At 48.0% G+C, this 22,131-nt stretch overlaps 1 protein-coding gene across 1 annotated transcript in view; it reads left to right on the plus strand.

The window, feature by feature from the left end:
* Positions 1–22,131, plus strand: part of LARS1 (leucyl-tRNA synthetase 1) — a 360,224-nt gene that overhangs the window by 87,091 nt on the left and 251,002 nt on the right. Inside the window, exon 10 of the mRNA XM_069244681.1 lies at positions 8,427–8,652. Coding sequence (XP_069100782.1) covers positions 8,427–8,652 — 226 coding nt within the window. The remainder of the gene's footprint in view (positions 1–8,426; positions 8,653–22,131) is intronic.

The raw sequence follows: 22,131 nt of genomic DNA on the forward strand, positions 1-22,131 counted from the left end.
AGTCATTGCCAAGTGTGTCCCTAGGTATGTAATGCATGATCTATGTTACGTAAAGGCCTGCATATCTCCACCGGCATACCCTCTACTAGTGTCTCTGACTTAACTATTAATCTTGAAACCTACCACCATGTAGTTCTATAGCAAGAGTACAGGGAGGTCACCAGGTCTGATAGGAATATTAATACTCTAACTGCATTCAGTTTTTTTGAACTCGTTGGGTCCTAATTTCACTCCTGTGATCCTCTTAATTCTTTGTATGGTGTTGGCTAGTGGCTCTGAATAGAGTGCAAAAAAGAAGAGGGGAAGGGACACCTCATCTTAGTTCCCCATCTTTTGCTTATTTTACCTCACACTCCATCATTCACTCTTATTCTGACATAGGGAGTATCTGATAGAGACTTCTAGCTGCAGATTCCTTACCTTAGAATTATCCCCAGGTGACGGCTGGATCTGGAAATGTTTCGGGAACAATACCCCTGCACACCAGTAGGTGGCGTTGTCTGGGTCAACTAGACGTCAAAGTGATGTGCCAGTGTGTTTATAGGCACCACCCCAGCATGCTGACGTCATTTTCTTTCTTTCTACGCCAGTCAGTGCACATCAAGAGAGAAATACCCCCAGTCAAGTTTTGACCATTTTTTAAAACTTTTATTGAAGTCTTTTTTCAGATTCTTCTCCTAGTGTGGTAGGATTTCTACTAGAGAGGCCAGCTTCAAGCCCTGCAGTGTCCTTCATCGACAGATGTTGGTGACAGACCCGCATTTTGTTTTCCTCTGGTGCCGGGAGCTCAAATAAGACTCTTAGACCTGCGCCAACTGCTGTGCCATGCACCCCAAGGCCGTGGTCCCTCAAGCTCTTTGCTGTTCAACGTGTGATGCCACAACATTCTCAATCCCGGTCGAGAGGAAAGGCCTGGGATCAGTTGCAGAGACCAATATCCTCGTCATAATTGAAGTTGTCTGGGCTTTCTGGTAAGTTCCACAAGAAGTCGAAGAGTTCTTTGACTTTTCCCCCTCCATCATGGTCATCAGACGAGACGAGGGAGGCCTGACTCAGTGGATGATACTGCGCCGACTCTGTGCCTCTGCGAGTTTCCAGAAGTCTAAATATCCCTGGCCCAACTCTATGAGTTCTACGAGACCATGCACTGCCTATTTTGGTGGCCCGTCCCTGCCTGCGTTCTTTGGGCCCCGCGGGTTCAGGATGGTCCCTTACTGGTTCCCCCCCGACGGGTCTACCCTCCGAGGCAATTGGGCCCCTTGAATTCATGAATGGATCCCGATAGGCACCATTCGTACCACCTCGACCTTCCCCAGTGGCGCATCCCATTCTCATCCCTGACTTCAACACAGAGCCGTAGTGGCGTCCTCCAACGCTGACTCCAGCACCACGTGGAGTTCTAGTGAGATTCCACGTGCCCATGCCTGCATCAGAAAGAACAGATCTAACTATTTACTATTATTCAATCTTTTGCGATGTTTCTATGTTTCTGTTATGAGACTTTTCTAAATTACTGGTTTTGTTTCCAGTAACTCAGGATTTATTAACCCCTTCTGTGCCGCGGACGTAGTGGTTACGTCCTGCGGCACAGTGCTGCTGTGCCGAGGACGTAACCACTACGTCCTCGGCACACAGCCCAGAGGGAGCGCTCTCGCTCCCTCTGTGTGCTTCCCCCCACCCCCCCCAAAGTCAGGGATGGAAGGGGAAGCCCTTCCCCTTCCACCCCCGAACCCCCCCCCCCCCCCTGTGACGTCAGCGCACGAGCGCGCGCTGATTAGTCACAGGGTCTCCCCCATCGCGCTGGAAGCAGAGCTTCCAGCGCGATTGAAAAAGAAATGCTTTTGCATTTCTCTTTCAATCACTGGGGGAGGCCCCGAGAGGCTTCAAAAGGGAAGGAAATGTATTTCCTTCCCTTTGAAGTCTCTCACAGGTTTCAAAAGCCGGATTGCTTGCAATCCGGCTTTTGAAACCCCACTAGACACCAGGGATTTTTTTTTTCTCAATGAAATTGGCAAAAGGGAGCGACCCCTTGGGCAAGGGTCGCTCCCAGGGGGGCATTTTTTTAGGAAGGCCTTTTCTGCCCCCCCTGGGGGCAGATTGGCCTATTATTAGGCCGATCTGCCCTTCTAGGCACCAGGGACCTTTTTTTTTTTTTTTTTTTTGTGATGTTTTCTTTTTTTGTAGGTGGGGAGCGACCCCTTAGGCAAGGGTCGCTCCCCTGGGGGGCAAATTATATTTAGGCCATTTCTGCCCCCCTTGGGGGCAGATTGGCCTATTTTGATGAGGCCAATCTGCCCCCAAGGGGGGCAGAAACCATTAGACACCAGGGAGTTTTTTTTAGCGCGCGAATTTCACGCAACGGGAGCGACCCCTTGGGCAAGGGTCGCTCCCAGGGGGGGCATTTTTTTGGGAAGGCCTTTTCTGCCCCCCCTGGGGGCAGATTGGCCTATTATTAGGCCGATCTGCCCCCAGTGGGGGCAGAAACCTCTAGGCACCAGGGTTTTTTTTTTTTTTTTTTTTTGTGGTGATCTTCTTTTTTTTTGTGGGGAGCGATCCCTTAGGCAAGGGTCGCTCCCCTACGGGGCAATATATATTTAGGCCATTTCTGCCCCCCTTGGGGGCAGATTGGCCTATTTTGATGATGCCAATCTGCCCCCAAGGGGGGCAGAAACCATTAGACACCAGGGAGGTTTTTTTTTGCGTGCGAATTTCACGCAAGGGGAGCGACCCCTTAGGCAAGGGTCGCTCCCTGGGGGGGTGGGGGGGTTATTTTAGGCCATTTCTGCCCCCCTGGGGGGTAGATCAGCCTATTTTTATTCGGCTGATCTGCCCCCAAGGGGGGCAGAAACCATTAGGCACCAGGGATTTTTTTGTTTTTTCGTTTTACAGATGGGGAGCGACCCCTTGGACAAGGGTCGCTCCCCTGGAGGGGCAAAATGTATTTAGGCCAGTTCTGCCCGCTTTGGGGGCAGATCGGCCGATTTTAGGTCAATCTGCCCCCAAGGGGTCAGAAACCACTAGGCACCGGGGATTTGTTTTTTGGCGCCAATGTCACGCAGGGGGAGCGACCCCGTAGGCAAGGGTCGCTCCTGGTGGGGGGGTGGTGGTTGGGGGGGGCAAATTTATTTTAGGCCATTTCTGCCCCCCCTGGGGGCAGATCGGCCTATTATTAGGCCGATCTGCCCCCAGGGGGGGCAGAAACCTCTTGTTGCCAGGGCAAATTTTTATTTTATTTTTTTATTTTTTGTTTGTTTGTTTTTTTAGAGATGGGGAGCGACCCATCAGACAAGGGTCGCTCCCCTGGGGGGCAAACTGTATTTAGAGCATTTCTGCCCCCCTGGGGGCAGATTGGTCGATTTTATGTCAATCTGCCCCCAAGGGGGCAGAAACCACTAGGCACCGGGGATTTGTTTTTTGGCGCCAATGTCACGCAGGGGGAGCGACCCCGTAGGCAAGGGTCGCTCCTGGTGGGGGGGTGGGGGTTGGGGATGCAAATTTATTTTAGGCCATTTCTGCCCCCCCTGGGGGAAGATCGGCCTATTATTAGGCCGATCTGCCCCCAGGGGGGGCAGAAACCTGTAGGCGCCAGGGCACATTTTTTTTGTGTGTTTTTTTTTTTTGAGATGGGGAGCGACCCATCAGACAAGGGTTGCTCCCCTGGGGGGGCAAACTGTATTTAGAGCATTTCTGCCCCCCTGGGGGCAGATTGGTCGATTTTATGTCAATCTGCCCCCAAGGGGGCAGAAACCACTAGGCACCGGGGATTTGTTTTTTGGCGCCAATGTCACGCAGGGGGGGCGACCCCGTAGGCAAGGGTCGCTCCCGGGGGGGTTGGAGGTTCGGGGGGCAAATTTATTTTAGGCCATTTCTGACCCCCCTGGGGGAAGATCGGCCTATTATTAGGCCGATCTGCCCCCAGGGGGGGCAGAAACCTGTAGGCGCCAGGACAAATTTGTTTTTTGTGTTTTTTTGTTTGTTTGTTTGTTTTTTTTAGAGATGGGGAGCGACCCATCAGACAAGGGTCGCTCCCCTGGAGGGCAAAGTGTGTTTAGACCATTTCTGCCCCCCTTCGGGGCAGATTGGTCAATTTTAGGGCAATCTGCCCCCAAGGGGGCAGAAACCACTAGGCACCGGGGATTTGTTGTTTGACGCCAATGTCACGCAGGGGGAGCGACCCCGTAGGCAAGGGTCGCTCCTGGGCAGGGGGGGGGGGTCAAATTTATTTTAGGGCATTTCCCCCCCCCCCCCGAGGCCGGCTGAGCTAGAGGTCAAAATCCACAGGTAGGCACTTTGCAAAAAACACCTCTGTTTTTTGTGAAAAAATATGTTGTGTCCACGTTGTGTTTTGGGCCATTTCCTTTTGTGGGCGCTAGGCCTACCCACACAAGTGAGGTACCATTTTTATGGAGAGACTTAGGGGAACGCTGGGTGGAAGGAAATTTGTGGCTCCTCTCAGATTCCAGAACTTTCTGTCACCGAAATGAGAGGAAAAAGTGTTTTTGGGCCAAATTTTGATGTTTGCAAAGGATTCTGGGTAACAGAACCTGGTCAGAGCCCCGCAAATCACCCCATCTTGGATTCCCCTAGGTCTCTAGTTTTCAAAAATGCGCTGGTTTGCTAGGTTTCTCCAGGTGCCGGCTGAGCTAGAGGCCAAAATCCACAGGTAAGCACTGTTTTCCATGAAAAAATTTGATGTGTCCACGTTGTGTTTTGGTCCGTTTCCTGTCGCGAGCGCTAGGCCTACCCACACAAGTGAGGTATCATTTTTATCGGGAGACGTGGGGGAACGCTGGGTGGAAGGAAATTTGTGGCTCCTCTCAGATTCCAGAACTTTCTGCCACAGAAATGTGAGGAACATGTGTTTTTTTAGCCAAATTTTGAGGTTTGCAAAGGATTCTGGGTAACAGAACCTGGTCCGAGCCACACAAGTCACCCCTCCTTGGATTCCCCTAGGTCTCTAGTTTTCAGAAATGCATAGGTTTGGTAGGTTTCCCTAGGTGGCGGCTGAGCTAGAGGCCAAAATCTACAGGTAGTCACTTTGCTAAAAACAGCTCTCTTTTCTGTGATATGTCCACGTTGTGTTTTGGGGCATATCCTGTCGCGGGCGCTAGGCCTACCCACACAAGTGAGGTATCATTTTTATCGGGAGATGTGGGGGAACGCTGGGTGGAAGGAAATTTGTAGCTCCTCTCAGATTCCAGAACTTTCTGCCACAGAAATGTGAGGGACATGTGTTTTTTTAGCCAAATTTTGAGGTTTGCAAAGGATTCTGGGTAACAGAACCTGGTCCGAGCCCCGCAAGTCACCCCTCCTTGGATTCCCCTAGGTCTCTAGTTTTCAGAAATGCACAGGTTTGGTAGGTTTCCCTAGGTGCCGGCTGAGCTAGAGGCCAAAATCTACAGGTAGGCACTTCGCAAAAAACACCTCTGTTTTTTTCCAAAATTTAGGATGTGTCCACGTTGCGCTTTGGGGTGTTTCCTGTCGCCGGCGCTAGGCCTACCCACGTAAGTGAGGTATCATTTTTATCGGGAGACTTGGGGGAACGCTGGGTGGAAGGAAATTTGTGGCTCCTCTCAGATTCCAGAACTTTCTGCCACAGAAATGTGAGGAACATGTGTTTTTTTAGCCAAATTTTGAGGTTTGCAAAGGATTCTGGGTAACAGAACCTGGTCCGAGCCACACAAGTCACCCCTCCTTGGATTCCCCTAGGTCTCTAGTTTTCAGAAATGCATAGGTTTGGTAGGTTTCCCTAGGTGGCGGCTGAGCTAGAGGCCAAAATCTACAGGTAGTCACTTTGCTAAAAACAGCTCTGTTTTCTGTGATATGTCCACGTTGTGTTTTGGGGCATATCCTGTCGCGGGCGCTAGGCCTACCCACACAAGTGAGGTATCATTTTTATCGGGAGACGTGGGGGAACGCTGGGTGGAAGGAAATTTGTGGCTCCTCTCAGATTCCAGAACTTTCTGCCACAGAAATGTGAGGAACATGTGTTTTTTTTAGCCAAATTTTGAGGTTTGCAAAGGATTCTGGGTAACAGAACCTGGTCCGAGCCACACAAGTCACCCCTCCTTGGATTCCCCTAGGTCTCTAGTTTTCAGAAATGCATAGGTTTGGTAGGTTTCCCTAGGTGGCGGCTGAGCTAGAGGCCAAAATCTACAGGTAGTCACTTTGCTAAAAACAGCTCTGTTTTCTGTGATATGTCCACGTTGTGTTTTGGGGCATATCCTGTCGCGGGCGCTAGGCCTACCCACACAAGTGAGGTATCATTTTTATCGGGAGACGTGGGGGAACGCTGGGTGGAAGGAAATTTGTGGCTCCTCTCAGATTCCAGAACTTTCTGCCACAGAAATGTGAGGAACATGTGTTTTTTTAGCCAAATTTTGAGGTTTGCAATTCTGGGTAACAGAACCTGGTCCGAGCCCCGCAAGTCACCCCTCCTTGGATCCCCCTAGGTCTCTAGTTTTCAGAAATGCACAGGTTTGGTAGGTTTCCCTAGGTGGCGGCTGAGCTAGAGGCCAAAATCTACAGGTAGTCACTTTGCTAAAAACAGCTCTGTTTTCTGTGATATGTCCACGTTGTGTTTTGGGGCATATCCTGTCGCGGGCGCTAGGCCTACCCACACAAGTGAGGTATCATTTTTATCGGGAGACGTGGGGGAACGCTGGGTGGAAGGAAATTTGTGGCTCCTCTCAGATTCCAGAACTTTCTGCCACAGAAATGTGAGGAACATGTGTTTTTTTTAGCCAAATTTTGAGGTTTGCAAAGGATTCTGGGTAACAGAACCTGGTCCGAGCCACACAAGTCATCCCTCCTTGGATTCCCCTAGGTCTCTAGTTTTCAGAAATGCATAGGTTTGGTAGGTTTCCCTAGGTGGCGGCTGAGCTAGAGGCCAAAATCTACAGGTAGTCACTTTGCTAAAAACAGCTCTGTTTTCTGTGATATGTCCACGTTGTTTTTTGGGGCATATCCTGTCGCGGGCGCTAGGCCTACCCACACAAGTGAGGTATCATTTTTATCGGGAGACTTAGGGGAACATAGAATAGCAAAACAAGTGTTATTGCCCCTTGTCTTTCTCTACATTTATTCCTTCCAAATATAGGGGTGTGTGTAAAAAAGACATCTATTTGAGAAATTCCATGTAATTCACATGCTACTATGGTCACCCCGGAATTCAGAGATGTGCAAATAACCACTGCTCCTCAACACCTTATCTTGTGCCCTTTTTGGAAATGCAAAGGTTTTCTTGATAGCTATTTTTTACTCCTTATATTTCAGCAAATGAATTACTGTATACCCGGTATAGAATGAAAACGCACTGCAGGGTGCAGCTCATTTATTGGCTCTGGGTTCCTCGGGTTCTTGATGAACCTACAAACCCTATATATCCCCGCAACCAGAGGAGTCCAGCAGATGTAACGGTATATTGCTTTCGATAATCTGACATTGCAGGGAAAAGTTACAGAGTAAAAAGTAGAGAAAAATTGATGTTTTTTTCACCTCAATTTCAATATTTTTCTTTTTCAGCTGTTATTTTCTGTAGGAAACCCTTGTAGGATCTACACAAATGACCCCTTGCTGAATTCAGAATTTTGTCTACTTTTCAGAAATGTTTAGGTTTCTGGGATCCAGCATTGGTTTCATGACCATTCCGGTCACTGACTGGAAGGAGGCTGAAAGCACAAAAAATTGCACAAATTGGGTATGCCCCAGTAAAATGCCAAAATTGTGTTGAAAAATTGGGTTTTCTGATTCAAGTCTGCCTGTTCCTGAAAGCTGGGAAGCTGCTGAGTTTAGCACCGCAAACCCTTTGTTGATGCCATTTTCAGGGGAAAAACCACAAGCCTTCTTCTGCAGCCACTTTTTCCAATTTTTTTGAAAAAAACGAAATTTTCACTGTATTTTAGCCAATTTCTTGGCCTCCTTCAGGGGAACCCACAAAGTCTGGGTACCTCTAGAATCCCTAGGATGTTGGAAAAAAAGGACGCAAATTTGGCTTGGTTAGCTTATGTGGACAAAAAGTTATGAGGGCCTAAGCGCGAACTGCCCCAATAGGCAAAAAAAGGCCCGGCACAGGAGGGGGAAAAGGCCTGGCAGCGAAGGGGTTAATAGATCTCTTATTAATAATACTTGTATTTTGACTAATTATTCCCTTTACAAATAAAGATTGCAAATATATATTTTTCCTGCCTTACCTTCTGAACATATTAGTCGTCACCAGGGTGTAAGATGGGTGCTTTTGCTATGGACCAGCCATTGCTAGATCCTCAATGCTTGTCACAATATAATTAGAAGCAGAGATAAGTTAAAACAATGTCTGGGCACTCAGTACTACTGCATGGCTAATCATCTTACCTATCAAGACCGATTTTTATAAAAGTGTTTCTTGAATCGATTTAGCTTGTTTTCTTTCTCCTTTTCTTTCCTAGTGGCCTTAAAGGGAGAAACATATTTTTGGTGGCTGCCACACTGAGACCGGAGACCATGTTTGGGCAGACTAACTGTTGGGTGCGGCCTGACATGTCATACATCGCCTTTGAGATTGCCAACAATGACCTCTTCATCTGCACACAGCGAGCAGCTCGAAACATGGCCTACCAGGGCTTCACTAAGGACAATGGGGTGGTTCCTGTGGTCAAAGAGTTGATGGGAGAGGTCTGCATTTCAATTTTACTGCCTATATCACAGCGGTGACTATAGTCTCCTTGTAGTTTTTTGTATTTCTCGCATTAAATGGGTCAAACATCTTATTTTGCTACTAATGTGGGCACTGTTGAATGAATTGACGTCCAAACTGTACAAAAAAGAACACATTTCTCTTTTGTTGTATACTTTCAACATTTCACAGGGGAGACATATTTGTAGGAAACGTATGTTCTGTATTTTCGTGTCTGCGTTTTAACTCTTCAAGTTACCTGCACACAAAAAAACTGCTGGATGGAAATACACTAAGGTGGCATTTTCACTGTGAAGTTTTTCAAATGTTATGCACATATATTCAGTATATATATATATGTATATATATATATATATTTTTTTTTTAAACATTTAACAAATGGAATACACATGAGATCTTTCGGAAGATTGCAGGTGTCATTGGACTTCAAAAAGCACGTATGCATGTTGGATTTAATTGCCTTAGCTGACCCGACACATTTTCTTTGCCTGCTTTTTGATGAGGTTCACGGACCTACCTAATGTGTGCACTCCGTTGTTAAAAATAATCCCCTGGGGCCACTGTGGGTAGCAGGGCGATGACTACCCACACCCATGGATTGCTGGGGCAATCTTCAGAGTAGTGGAAAAAATCTGAAAAAATGCCCCTGCCAACTATGTGGTGTGAAAGGCAAATGGACAATTTACCAAGTTGTTCTTTCAAAGGAACGTTCGGGTTAGATGGCCTTGATGTAAGACTATCCTGTTACTCCAACCTGGGACCAAATTGTTTGCCACCCTAAGTATGTTCTGTGCACTCGGCTGTACCCTTTCTCCAGTACCAGTAGTCAGTGGCACAAACTGAGCAGAGCATCTTTTAGATGTCTTGTAACGTTTGCCATTTATTATGTATTTACCTGAAACGTCAAAAACTGAGTATGTGCAACTACGTTTGATCCTGGGAAGTAGGTCAAGGGGAGAAGTAAGAGTGCAAACACTCTTGACTGCAGGCCAGGGCCAGTCAGTACTAATGGAAGGTGTAGGTGCAAGACAATGACAAAAGCCACACCCTGTGCCTTTCCGAGACCTCGGAGTTCCTGCCGAGCAGGTGTATGGGCCAGGCCTTCACTAGAGGGCCTCTCTGAAGACAACATCCTCTGGCATGCAAGGTTTGACATTGTGTCATTTCCAGTTGGTACAGCACCTAGCACACATTAAGTATTGCGGGACCTGACCATTGTTCTGTAGAGATGATTCACTGCTGTGGCTTCACTTAGGCGTAAAACATGCTCACTGACATTAGCTTTTCTTCTGCTCTGAGGCACTATGACTCACCACTTCAAAAAGCCAAAACTGTTTCTCTCCTATGTAATTAATTTTCTTGCAGATGTGAAATGATTTTTAATCACTGTTCCACTTTTTTTTTTTTTTTTAGTAGTCTTTTTATTGAGTTTTTATGTAAATACAGCACCATCGTAATCACCTTACAACTTGTACACCTTGAAGTGGGCAGTGCACCATGTATGTTCAGGTCGGGCTGGTCGCTAATTCGTGTTCGTGTCTTTATTTTGAGGGAGTCAGTCTGTCCCTTCTCAATATCTTTCCTACGCCCCTCAGATGTATTAGTGTTTCTTCTGCATCCCCTGGACTCATGTACGCGTTTCTAGCGTATACAACTTAAGTCCATCTCTGACCTCCAACCTGCCACCTACGGGACTCTCGCCTGGCACCAGAGGCTTACAGTGTCTCTCTTCACTATTGGCAGACATAGTTTCATGAGGGCTCTCAGCGTGGGTGTATCTGTCATCATCTACCAGGTGCAGAAGGGCTACTTTGGGAGTGAGGTGAATTGGGTGCCCTAGGACAGTTGCTAACATAGCTCCCAATGGCTGAAGGATTATACAGTTCCACACTATATGGATGAAGTCACCCACAGCGTTCCTGCATCAATGGCAGTGCAGGTCAGAGGTTCGATAAATGCGTCACAATCTCTTGAGGGGGGGGTGGGCAAGAGGAGGGTTATGTAAATTCAGTATAAGTATTTAAATTGTATAAGACAAAAGTGTGTCGTAATTGTGGCCTCTCTAGGCCCCATCAAGGCCATTGCTTGTTTAATATGAGCAAGTGTGAGGCTTGAGTGTGAGGCTCGATAATCAGAGAGTGAGTTGACCATTGCCAGTCCTCTGTCACTTCTGGATTTGCTGCATTTGTTGACCGCCACCCGTTGTGGTGCACCCCCAGATGAAGGCGTTGAGTACCCATTCAAACAACATTATCAACTTTTTCTGGATGTATTATGGATATTTTTGTATTGTGTATATCAATTTGTGAAGGGTCATTAATTTAAGCAGCGCAACTTCACCCATAAGAGCGGCAGTGGGGCCCATTTGGTGCCCCCCCCCCCCCCCCCCCCCAAAAAAAAAACGTTTAGTTACTAGCAGGGAGATGGGGTTATCTGTTTGTCATTTTCCCGGGTTCTTGTGGCCCGTGTTTGTACCCCGTGGTATCAGAAGCCAGTGGTTGCAATTGTTAATCTGTCCTCCCTGTTCCACCCCTCAGTGCATTTCAAGTGTCTTTTGTGGTATAGTTTTGTTTTTCCCTAATTGACCCTGAGGACGCAACAGTGTCTGAATATATCCGATATGTGCATCAGAGTTATGGGGTTCACCAAGTATACCAGAGGGCCAACCGCATACAGGGATACCTGCCCATTGCCAGCGTTGGGCCATTGGAACCCTATCATGTGTGGGTCAGTCAGAAGTGGCAGGAGTTCCTCCGCTAGGGCAAATAGGAGGGTTGATAGCGGGCATCCTTGGCGTTTTTTTTCGGAGAGCAAATGGTCGCAATGTGGCTTCTGCTGTCCTAATGTTGTTCCACTTTTAACATCTAGATGTTCTCGTGAGGATTATGTCTAGGGATGCATTTTTGTTTACACTGTCAAAGAAGAGATGAGAAAATAAGCGTTGTATAGGCATTGCTTAAGTATGCATGACTCTAGGACAGTGATACTCATAGTACGGCCCGGGGCCCGCGTGCGTCCCTCCTGACCTTTACATGCGGCCTACAGCACTGGGCTGCTCTTAGCTAAACTCGGCACTAACATAAAAAAAATGTAAATAAACAGGCAAGCATTTATTTAAGGTGAGTGGAAGGTTAAGAAAAGAGATAAGAGAGGGGTTCTGTACAATGTAACATCAGAAACACCTTCATTTTTAAAGACATATTTGAAGCAAAAATGTAAAAGCAGGATCAAGTCTGCTCAAAATTCAAAAAGTTTATTTCATTAACATGCAGAAACTTCACCTTAGTTCACCAGATTATATCAGTGCATTGAAGAAATATATGATTTTAAAGTGATAATTTTCTAACCAGAATTTAGAAACATTCACCCCCCCCCCCCCATTTCCCACCCCAACAACAATGCCTTTGGTGAGCTAAGAGGCAAGTCAGCTATGTGCACTCTTTCAGTGGCCTAGGTTTCAATTATACAAAAACATTATAGTTTATTAAATCAAACACAAAAAGGTTTTGTGCAGCACACATTCTAAAGTCATGCGAGGTCCTCATATGTGATAATGAACAAAAAGGAGGGAAAGTGAAATAAAACATGTGCTTAGGATCACACAGTTTGGTTAAGTGGAGAAGCCATGATTATTCCCAAGTTTATGGTTTCACGTTGTGCTATTCAGACACTAGAAGTCTAGCTTTGTGTCCCTTACACCCACTTTACTACCAACCCCCGACTGCCACCCTGCTGCCATCAGTGCGGCCCTCGGTCACATCGAAGACCAAACTCTGCGGCCCCCATGAAAATGTTTGCGACTACCCATGCTCTAGGATTACGAGGGTGTTTAATCACAAAGTTCTGTTATTACACTGATTAACAACTTATACTAGTAGATGGCCATGACTTCTGTTCATTTAAAAAAAAAAAAAATGTTTTTAGAGAGAATCTTACATATTTTACAAAGATGTGCTTGGCTTACTTTCTGAAATTTGCTTGTACCACAGTCCCACTAAATCCTACACATGGTTTTTGGCTGTGTTAAGGAGGGACAAGGCATGTGTCTTACCCATTTGTTTAGCCACACCCATTCCTAGTTCTCGTATCCCGCAGTTTCCACTGCACAAGGCCTGCATTACAGGGAATGGCATTGGTTTACACCTGTGCTCCTTATATGTGCACTGGGAGGGCATGGTGTGCAAAGTTTATGTGCCCTTTGTTTCTAGCTTTAGGAGTGTAGGAAGTTGGCTCTGTATGTGCTATTTCAAAGTAAGGAATAGCATGCACAGAGTCCAAGGGTTCCCCTTAGAGGTAAAATAGTGGTAAAAATAGATAATACTAATGCTCTATTTTGTGGTAGTGTGGTCGAGCAGTAGGCTTATCCAAGGAGTAGTGTTAAGCATTTGTTGTACATACACAAGACAATAAATGAGGTACACACACTCAGAGACAAATCCAGCCAATAGGTTTTTATATAGAAAAATATCTTTTCTTAGTTTATTTTAAGAACCACAGGTTCAAATTCTACATGTAATATCTCATTCGAAAGGTATTGCAGGTAAGTACTTTAGGAACTTCAAATCATCAAAATTGCATGTATACTTTTCAAGTTATTGACAAATAGCTGTTTTAAAAGTGGACACTTAGTGCAATTTTCACAGTTCCTAGGGGAGGTAAGTATTTGTTAGATTAACCCGGTAAGTAAGACACTTACAGGGCTCAGTTCTTGGTCCAAGGTAGCCCACCGTTGGGGGTTCAGAGCAACCCCAAAGTCACCACACCAGCAGCTCAGGGCCGGTCAGGTGCAGAGTCCAAAGTGGTGCCCAAAACACATAGGCTAGAATGGAGAGAAGGGGGTGCCCCGGTTCCGGTCTGCTTGCAGGTAAGTACCCGCGTCTTCGGAGGGCAGACCAGGGGGGTTTTGTAGGGCACCGGGGGGGACACAAGTCCACACAGAAATTTCACCCTCAGCGGCGCGGGGGCGGCCGGGTGCAGTGTAGAAACAAGCGTCGGGTTCGCAATGTTAGTCTATGAGAGATCTCGGGATCTCTTCAGCGCTGCAGGCAGGCAAGGGGGGGATTCCTCGGGGAAACCTCCTCTTGGGCAAGGGAGAGGGACTCCTGGGGGTCACTCCTCCAGTGAAAGTCCGGTCCTTCAGGTCCTGGGGGCTGCGGGTGCAGGGTCTCTCCCAGGTGTCGGGACTTTGGATTCAAGGAGTCGCGGTCAGGGGAAGCCTCGGGATTCCCTCTGCAGGCGGCGCTGTGGGGGCTCAGGGGGGACAGGTTTTTGTACTCACAGTCTTAGAGTAGTCCTGGGGTCCCTCCTGAGGTGTTGGATCGCCACCAGCCGAGTCGGGGTCGCCGGGTGCAGTGTTGCAAGTCTCACGCCTTTTGCGGGGAGCTTGCAGGGTTCTTTAAAGCTGCTGGAAACAAAGTTGCAGCTTTTCTTGGAGCAGGTCCGCTGTCCTCGGGAGTTTCTTGTCTTTTCGAAGCAGGGGCAGTCCTCAGAGGATGTCGAGGTCGCTGGTCCCTTTGGAAGGCGTCGCTGGAGCAGGATCTTTGGAAGGCAGGAGACAGGCCGGTGAGTTTCTGGAGCCAAGGCAGTTGTCGTCTTCTGGTCTTCCTCTGCAGGGGTTTTCAGCTAGGCAGTCCTTCTTCTTGTAGTTGCAGGAATCTGATTTTCTAGGGTTCAGGGTAGCCCTTAAATATTAAATTTAAGGGCGTGTTTAGGTCTGGGGGGTTAGTAGCCAATGGCTACTAGCCCTGAGGGTGGGTACACCCTCTTTGTGCCTCCTCCCAAGGGGAGGGGGTCACAATCCTAACCCTATTGGGGGAATCCTCCATCTGCAAGATGGAGGATTTCTAAAAGTTGGAGTCACCTCAGCTCAGGACACCTTAGGGGCTGTCCTGACTGGCCAGTGACTCCTCCTTGTTATTCTCATTATTTTCTCCGGCCTTGCCGCCAAAAGTGGGGCCTGGCCGGAGGGGGCGGGCAACTCCACTAGCTGGAGTGTCCTGCTGGGTTGGCACAAAGGAGGTGAGCCTTTGAGGCTCACCGCCAGGTGTGACAATTCCTGCCTGGGAGAGGTGTTAGCATCTCCACCCAGTGCAGGCTTTGTTACTGGCCTCAGAGTGACAAAGGCACTCTCCCCATGGGGCCAGCAACATGTCTCGGTTTGTGGCAGGCTGCTAAAACTAGTCAGCCTACACAGATAGTCGGTTAAGTTTCAGGGGGCACCTCTAAGGTGCCCTCTGGGGTGTATTTTACAATAAAATGTACACTGGCATCAGTGTGCATTTATTGTGCTGAGAAGTTTGATACCAAACTTCCCAGTTTTCAGTGTAGCCATTATGGTGCTGTGGAGTTCGTGTTTGACAGGCTCCCAGACCATATACTCTTATGGCTACCCTGCACTTACAATGTCTAAGGTTTTGGTTAGACACTGTAGGGGTACCATGCTCATGCACTGGTACCCTCACCTGTGGTATAGTGCACCCTGCCTTAGGGCTGTAAGGCCTGCTAGAGGGGTGTCTTACCTATACTGCATAGGCAGTGAGAGGCTGGCATGGCACCCTGAGGGGAGTGCCATGTCGACTTACTCGTTTTGTCCTCACTAGCACACACAAGCTGGCAAGCAGTGTGTCTGTGCTGAGTGAGAGGTCTCCAGGGTGGCATAAGACATGCTGCAGCCCTTAGAGACCTTCCTTGGCATCAGGGCCCTTGGTACTAGAAGCACCAGTTACAAGGGACTTATCTGGATGCCAGGGTCTGCCAATTGTGGATACAAAAGTACAGGTTAGGGAAAGAACACTGGTGCTGGGGCCTGGTTAGCAGGCCTCAGCACACTTTCAATTGTAAACATAGCATCAGCAAAGGCAAAAAGTCAGGGGGCAACCATGCCAAGGAGGCATTTCCTTACACAACCCCCCCCCAAACGAAAGAGGATGAGACTAACCTTTCCCAAGAGAGTCTTCATTTTCTAAGTGGAAGAACCTGGAAAGGCCATCTGCATTGGCATGGGCAGTCCCAGGTCTGTGTTCCACTATAAAGTCCATTCCCTGTAGGGAGATGGACCACCTCAACAGTTTAGGATTTTCACCTTTCATTTGCATCAGCCATTTGAGAGGTCTGTGGTCAGTTTGAACTAGGAAGTGAGTCCCAAAGAGGTATGGTCTCAGCTTCTTCAGGGACCAAACCACAGCAAAGGCCTCCCTCTCAATGGCACTCCAACGCTGCTCCCTGGGGAGTAACCTCCTGCTAATGAAAGCAACAGGCTGGTCAAGGCCATCATCATTTGTTTGGGACAAAACTGCCCCTATCCCATGTTCAGAGGCATCAGTCTGCACAATGAACTGCTTAGAATAATCTGGAGCTTTGAGAACTGGTGCTGAGCACATTGCCTGTTTCAGGGTGTCAAAGGCCTGTTGGCAGTCCACAGTCCAGTTCACTTTCTTGGGCATTTTCTTGGAGGTGAGCTCAGTGAGGGCTGTCACAATGGATCCATATCCCTTCACAAACCTCCTGTAGTACCCAGTCAAGCCAAGGAATGCCCTGACTTGAGTCTGGGTTTTTGGAGCTACCCAGTCCAGAATAGTCTGGATCTTGGGTTGGAGTGGCTGAACTTGGCCTCCACCTACAAGGTGTCCCAAGTAAACCACAGTTCCCTGCCCTATCTGGCATTTGGATGCCTTGATAGAGAGGCCTGCAGATTGCAGAGCCTTCAAAACCTTCCTCAGGTGGACCAGGTGATCCTGCCAGGTGGAGCTAAAGACAGCAATATCATCAAGATAAGCTGTGCTAAAGGACTCCAAGCCAGCAAGGACTTGATTCACCAACCTTTGGAAGGTGGCAGGGGCATTCTTTAAACCAAAGGGCATAACAGTAAACTGATAATGCCCATCAGGTGTGGAGAATGCTGTCTTTTCTTTTGCTCCAGGTGCCATTTTTATTTGCCAGTACCCTGCTGTCAAGTCAAAGGTACTTAGAAATTTGGCAGCACCTAATTTATCAATGAGCTCATCAGCTCTTGGAATTGGATGAGCATCTGTCTTGGTGACAGAATTGAGCCCTCTGTAGTCCACACAAAACCTCATCTCTTTCTTTCCATCTGTGGTGTGAGGTTTGGGGACTAAGACCACTGGGCTAGCCCAGGGGCTGTCAGAGCGCTCAATGACTCCCAATTCCAGCATCTTGTGGACTTCCACCTTGATGCTTTCCTTAACATGGTCAGACTGTCTAAAGATTTTGTTCTTGACAGGCATGCTGTCTCCTGTGTCCCCATCATGGGTACACAGGTGTGTCTGACCAGGGGTTAAGGAGAAGAGTTCAGGAAACTGTTGTAGGACTCTCCTACAATCAGCTTGCTGTTGGCCAGAGAGGGTGTCTGAGTAGATCACTCCATCTACTGTACCATCTTTTGGGTCTGATGACAGAAGATCAGGGAGAGGTTCACTCTCTGCCTCCTGATCCTCATCTGTTACCATCAACAGATTGACATCAGCCCTGTCGTGGAAGAGCTTAAGGCGGTTTACATGGATCACCCTTTTGGGGCTCCTGCTTGTGCCCAGGTCCACCAAGTAGGTGACCTGACTCTTCCTCTCTAGTACTGGGTAAGGGCCACTCCATTTGTCCTGGAGTGCCCTGGGAGCCACAGGCTCCAGAACCCAGACTTTCTGCCCTGGTTGGAACTCAACCAGTGCAGCCTTTTGGTCATACCAAAACTTCTGGAGCTGTTGGCTGGCCTCAAGGTTTTTGGTTGCCTTTTCCATGTACTCTGCCATTCTAGAGCGAAGGCCAAGTACATAGTCCACTATGTCCTGTTTAGGCTCATGGAGAGGTCTCTCCCAGCCTTCTTTAACAAGGGCAAGTGGTCCCCTTACAGGATGACCAAACAGAAGTTCAAAGGGTGAGAACCCTACTCCCTTCTGTGGTACTTCCCTGTAAGCGAAAAGCAGACATGGCAGGAGGACATCCCATCTCCTTTTGAGTTTTTCTGGGAGCCCCATGATCATGCCCTTTAATGTCTTGTTGAATCTCTCAACCAAGCCATTAGTTTGTGGATGGTATGGTGTAGTGAATTTATAAGTCACTCCACACTCATTCCACATGTGCTTTAGGTATGCTGACATGAAGTTGGTACCTCTGTCAGACACCACCTCCTTAGGGAAACCCACTCTGGTAAAGATACCAATGAGGGCCTTGGCTACTGCAGGGGCAGTAGTCGACCTAAGGGGAATAGCTTCAGGATACCTGGTAGCATGATCCACTACTACCAGGATATACATATTTCCTGAGGCTGTGGGAGGTTCCAGTGGACCAACTATGTCCACACCCACTCTTTCAAAGGGCACCCCCACCACTGGAAGTGGAATGAGGGGGGCCTTTGGATGCCCACCTGTCTTACCACTGGCTTGACAGGTGGGGCAGGAGAGGCAAAACTCCTTAACCATGTTGGACATATTGGGCCAGTAGAAGTGGTTGACTAACCTCTCCCACGTCTTGGTTTGTCCCAAATGTCCAGCAAGGGGAATGTCATGGGCCAATGTTAGGATGAACTCTCTGAACAGCTGAGGCACTACCACTCTCCTAGTGGCACCAGGTTTGGGGTCTCTGGCCTCAGTGTACAGGAGCCCATCTTCCCAATAGACCCTATGTGTTCCATTTTTCTTGCCTTTGGACTCTTCAGCAGCTTGCTGCCTAAGGCCTTCAAGAGAGGGACAGGTTTCTTGTCCCTTACACAGCTCTTCCCTTGAGGGTCCCCCTGGGCCTAAGAGCTCAACCTGATAAGGTTCAAGCTCCAAAGGCTCAGTTCCCTCAGAGGGCAGAACTTCTTCCTGAGAAGAGAGGTTCCCTTTCTTTGGCTGTGTTGCAGTTGGTTTCCCAACTGACTTTCCTGTTCTCTTGGTAGGCTGGGCCATTTTTCCAGACTCCAGCTCTACTTTTTCACCCTGTGCCTTGCACTGTGCTCTTGTTTTCACACACACCAGTTCAGGGATACCCAGCATTGCTGCATGGGTTTTTAGCTCTACCTCAGCCCATGCTGAGGACTCCAGGTCATTTCCAAGCAGACAGTCCACTGGGATATTTGAGGAGACCACCACCTGTTTCAGGCCATTGACCCCTCCCCATTCTAAAGTAACCATTGCCATGGGATGTACTTTTCTCTGATTGTCAGCGTTGGTGACTGTGTAAGTTTTTCCAGTCAGGTATTGGCCAGGGGAAACCAGTTTCTCTGTCACCATGGTGACACTGGCACCTGTATCCCTCAGGCCCTCTATTCTAGTCCCATTAATTAAGAGTTGCTGTCTGTATTTTTGCATGTTAGGCGGCCAGACAGCTAGTGTGGCTAAATCCACCCCACCCTCAGAAACTAGAGTAGCTTCAGTGTGGACCCTGATTTGCTCTGGGCACACTGTTGATCCCACTTGGAGACTAGCCATACCAGTGTTACCTGGATGGGAGTTTGGAGTGGAACCTTTCTTGGGACAGGCCTTGTCTCCAGTTTGGTGTCCATGCTGTTTACAGCTATGACACCAGGCCTTTTTGGGATCAAAGTTTTTACCCTTGTACCCATTGTTTTGTGAAGAGGCTCTGGGCCCACCCTCCTGTGCAGGTTTTTGGGGGCCTGTAGAAGACTCTTTACTATTTTTAGTTTTGGTTGTCTCATCACCCTTCTGCTGGGGAGTCTTTGTGACCCCTTTCTTTTGGTCACCCCCTGTTGAAGTCTTGGACACCCTTGTCTTGACCCAATGGTCCGCCTTCTTTCCCAATTCTTGGGGAGAAATTGGTCCTAGGTCTACCAGATGCTGATGCAGTTTATCATTGAAACAATTACTTAACAGGTGTTCTTTCACAAATAAATTGTACAGCCCATCATAATTACTTACACCACTGCCTTGAATCCAACCATCTAGTGTTTTCACTGAGTAGTCAACAAAGTCAACCCAGGTCTGGCTCGAGGATTTTTGAGCCCCCCTGAACCTAATCCTGTACTCCTCAGTGGAGAATCCAAAGCCCTCAATCAGGGTACCCTTCATGAGGTCATAAGATTCTGCATCTTGTCCAGAGAGTGTGAGGAGTCTATCCCTACACTTTCCTGTGAACATTTCCCAAAGGAGAGCACCCCAGTGAGATCTGTTCACTTTTCTGGTTACACAAGCCCTCTCAAAAGCTGTGAACCATTTGGTGATGTCATCACCATCTTCATATTTAGTTACAATCCCTTTGGGGATTTTCAACATGTCAGGAGAATCTCTGACCCTATTTATGTTGCTGCCACCATTGATGGGTCCTAGGCCCATCTCTTGTCTTTCCCTCTCTATGGCTAGGATCTGTCTTTCCAAAGCCAATCTTTTGGCCATCCTGGCTAACTGGATGTCCTCTTCACTGGAGTTATCCTCAGTGATTTCAGAGTTGTTGGTCCATCCTGTGAGGGAACCAGCATCTCTGACTATTATTTGTGGAGTCAGGGCTTGAGAAGCCCTGCTCTCCCTAAGTAGGACTGGAGGGGGGGAATTTCCCTCCAAGTCACTATCTTCATCCTCTGAGTTGCCATCCTCAGAGGGGTTGGCCTTTTCAAACTCTGCCAAAAGCTCCTGGAGCTGTACTTTGGTAGGTTTGGGGCCCATTGCTATTTTCTTTAGTTTACAGAGTGACCTTAGCTCTCTCATCTGTAGATGGAGGTAAGGTGTGGTGTCGAGTTCCACCACATTCACATCTGTGCTAGACATTATGCTTCTAAAAGTTGGAATACTTTTTAAGAAACTAAAACTGGTTCTAGAATCTAATTCAAACTTTTAACAAACTTTTAAACTCTAAAAGAAATGCTAAACAGGATCTAACACAAGGCCCTAGCAGGTCTTTTAAGAATTTAGAAAACTTTTCAAATTGCAAAAATCAATTTCTAATGACAATTTTGGAATTTGTCGTGTGATCAGGTATTGGCTGAGTAGTCCAGCAAATGCAAAGTCTTGTACCCCACCGCTGATCCACCAATGTAGGAAGTTGGCTCTGTATGTGCTATTTCAAAGTAAGGAATAGCATGCACAGAGTCCAAGGGTTCCCCTTAGAGGTAAAATAGTGGTAAAAATAGATAATACTAATGCTCTATTTTGTGGTAGTGTGGTCGAGCAGTAGGCTTATCCAAGGAGTAGTGTTAAGCATTTGTTGTACATACACAAGACAATAAATGAGGTACACACACTCAGAGACAAATCCAGCCAATAGGTTTTTATATAGAAAAATATCTTTTCTTAGTTTATTTTAAGAACCACAGGTTCAAATTCTACATGTAATATCTCATTCGAAAGGTATTGCAGGTAAGTACTTTAGGAACTTCAAATCATCAAAATTGCATGTATACTTTTCAAGTTATTGACAAATAGCTGTTTTAAAAGTGGACACTTAGTGCAATTTTCACAGTTCCTAGGGGAGGTAAGTATTTGTTAGATTAACCCGGTAAGTAAGACACTTACAGGGCTCAGTTCTTGGTCCAAGGTAGCCCACCGTTGGGGGTTCAGAGCAACCCCAAAGTCACCACACCAGCAGCTCAGGGCCGGTCAGGTGCAGAGTCCAAAGTGGTGCCCAAAACACATAGGCTAGAATGGAGAGAAGGGGGTGCCCCGGTTCCGGTCTGCTTGCAGGTAAGTACCCGTGTCTTCGGAGGGCAGACCAGGGGGGTTTTGTAGGGCACCGGGGGGGACACAAGTCCACACAGAAATTTCACCCTCAGCGGCGCGGGGGCGGCCGGGTGCAGTGTAGAAACAAGCGTCGGGTTCGCAATGTTAGTCTATGAGAGATCTCGGGATCTCTTCAGCGCTGCAGGCAGGCAAGGGGGGGATTCCTCGGGGAAACCTCCTCTTGGGCAAGGGAGAGGGACTCCTGGGGGTCACTCCTCCAGTGAAAGTCCGGTCCTTCAGGTCCTGGGGGCTGCGGGTGCAGGGTCTCTCCCAGGTGTCGGGACTTTGGATTCAAGGAGTCGCGGTCAGGGGAAGCCTCGGGATTCCCTCTGCAGGCGGCGCTGTGGGGGCTCAGGGGGGACAGGTTTTTGTACTCACAGTCTTAGAGTAGTCCTGGGGTCCCTCCTGAGGTGTTGGATCGCCACCAGCCGAGTCGGGGTCGCCGGGTGCAGTGTTGCAAGTCTCACGCCTTTTGCGGGGAGCTTGCAGGGTTCTTTAAAGCTGCTGGAAACAAAGTTGCAGCTTTTCTTGGAGCAGGTCCGCTGTCCTCGGGAGTTTCTTGTCTTTTCGAAGCAGGGGCAGTCCTCAGAGGATGTCGAGGTCGCTGGTCCCTTTGGAAGGCGTCGCTGGAGCAGGATCTTTGGAAGGCAGGAGACAGGCCGGTGAGTTTCTGGAGCCAAGGCAGTTGTCGTCTTCTGGTCTTCCTCTGCAGGGGTTTTCAGCTAGGCAGTCCTTCTTCTTGTAGTTGCAGGAATCTGATTTTCTAGGGTTCAGGGTAGCCCTTAAATATTAAATTTA

The sequence above is a fragment of the Pleurodeles waltl genome, chromosome 7, assembly GCF_031143425.1.
Source record: "Pleurodeles waltl isolate 20211129_DDA chromosome 7, aPleWal1.hap1.20221129, whole genome shotgun sequence".
Lineage (NCBI taxonomy): Eukaryota > Metazoa > Chordata > Amphibia > Caudata > Salamandridae > Pleurodeles > Pleurodeles waltl.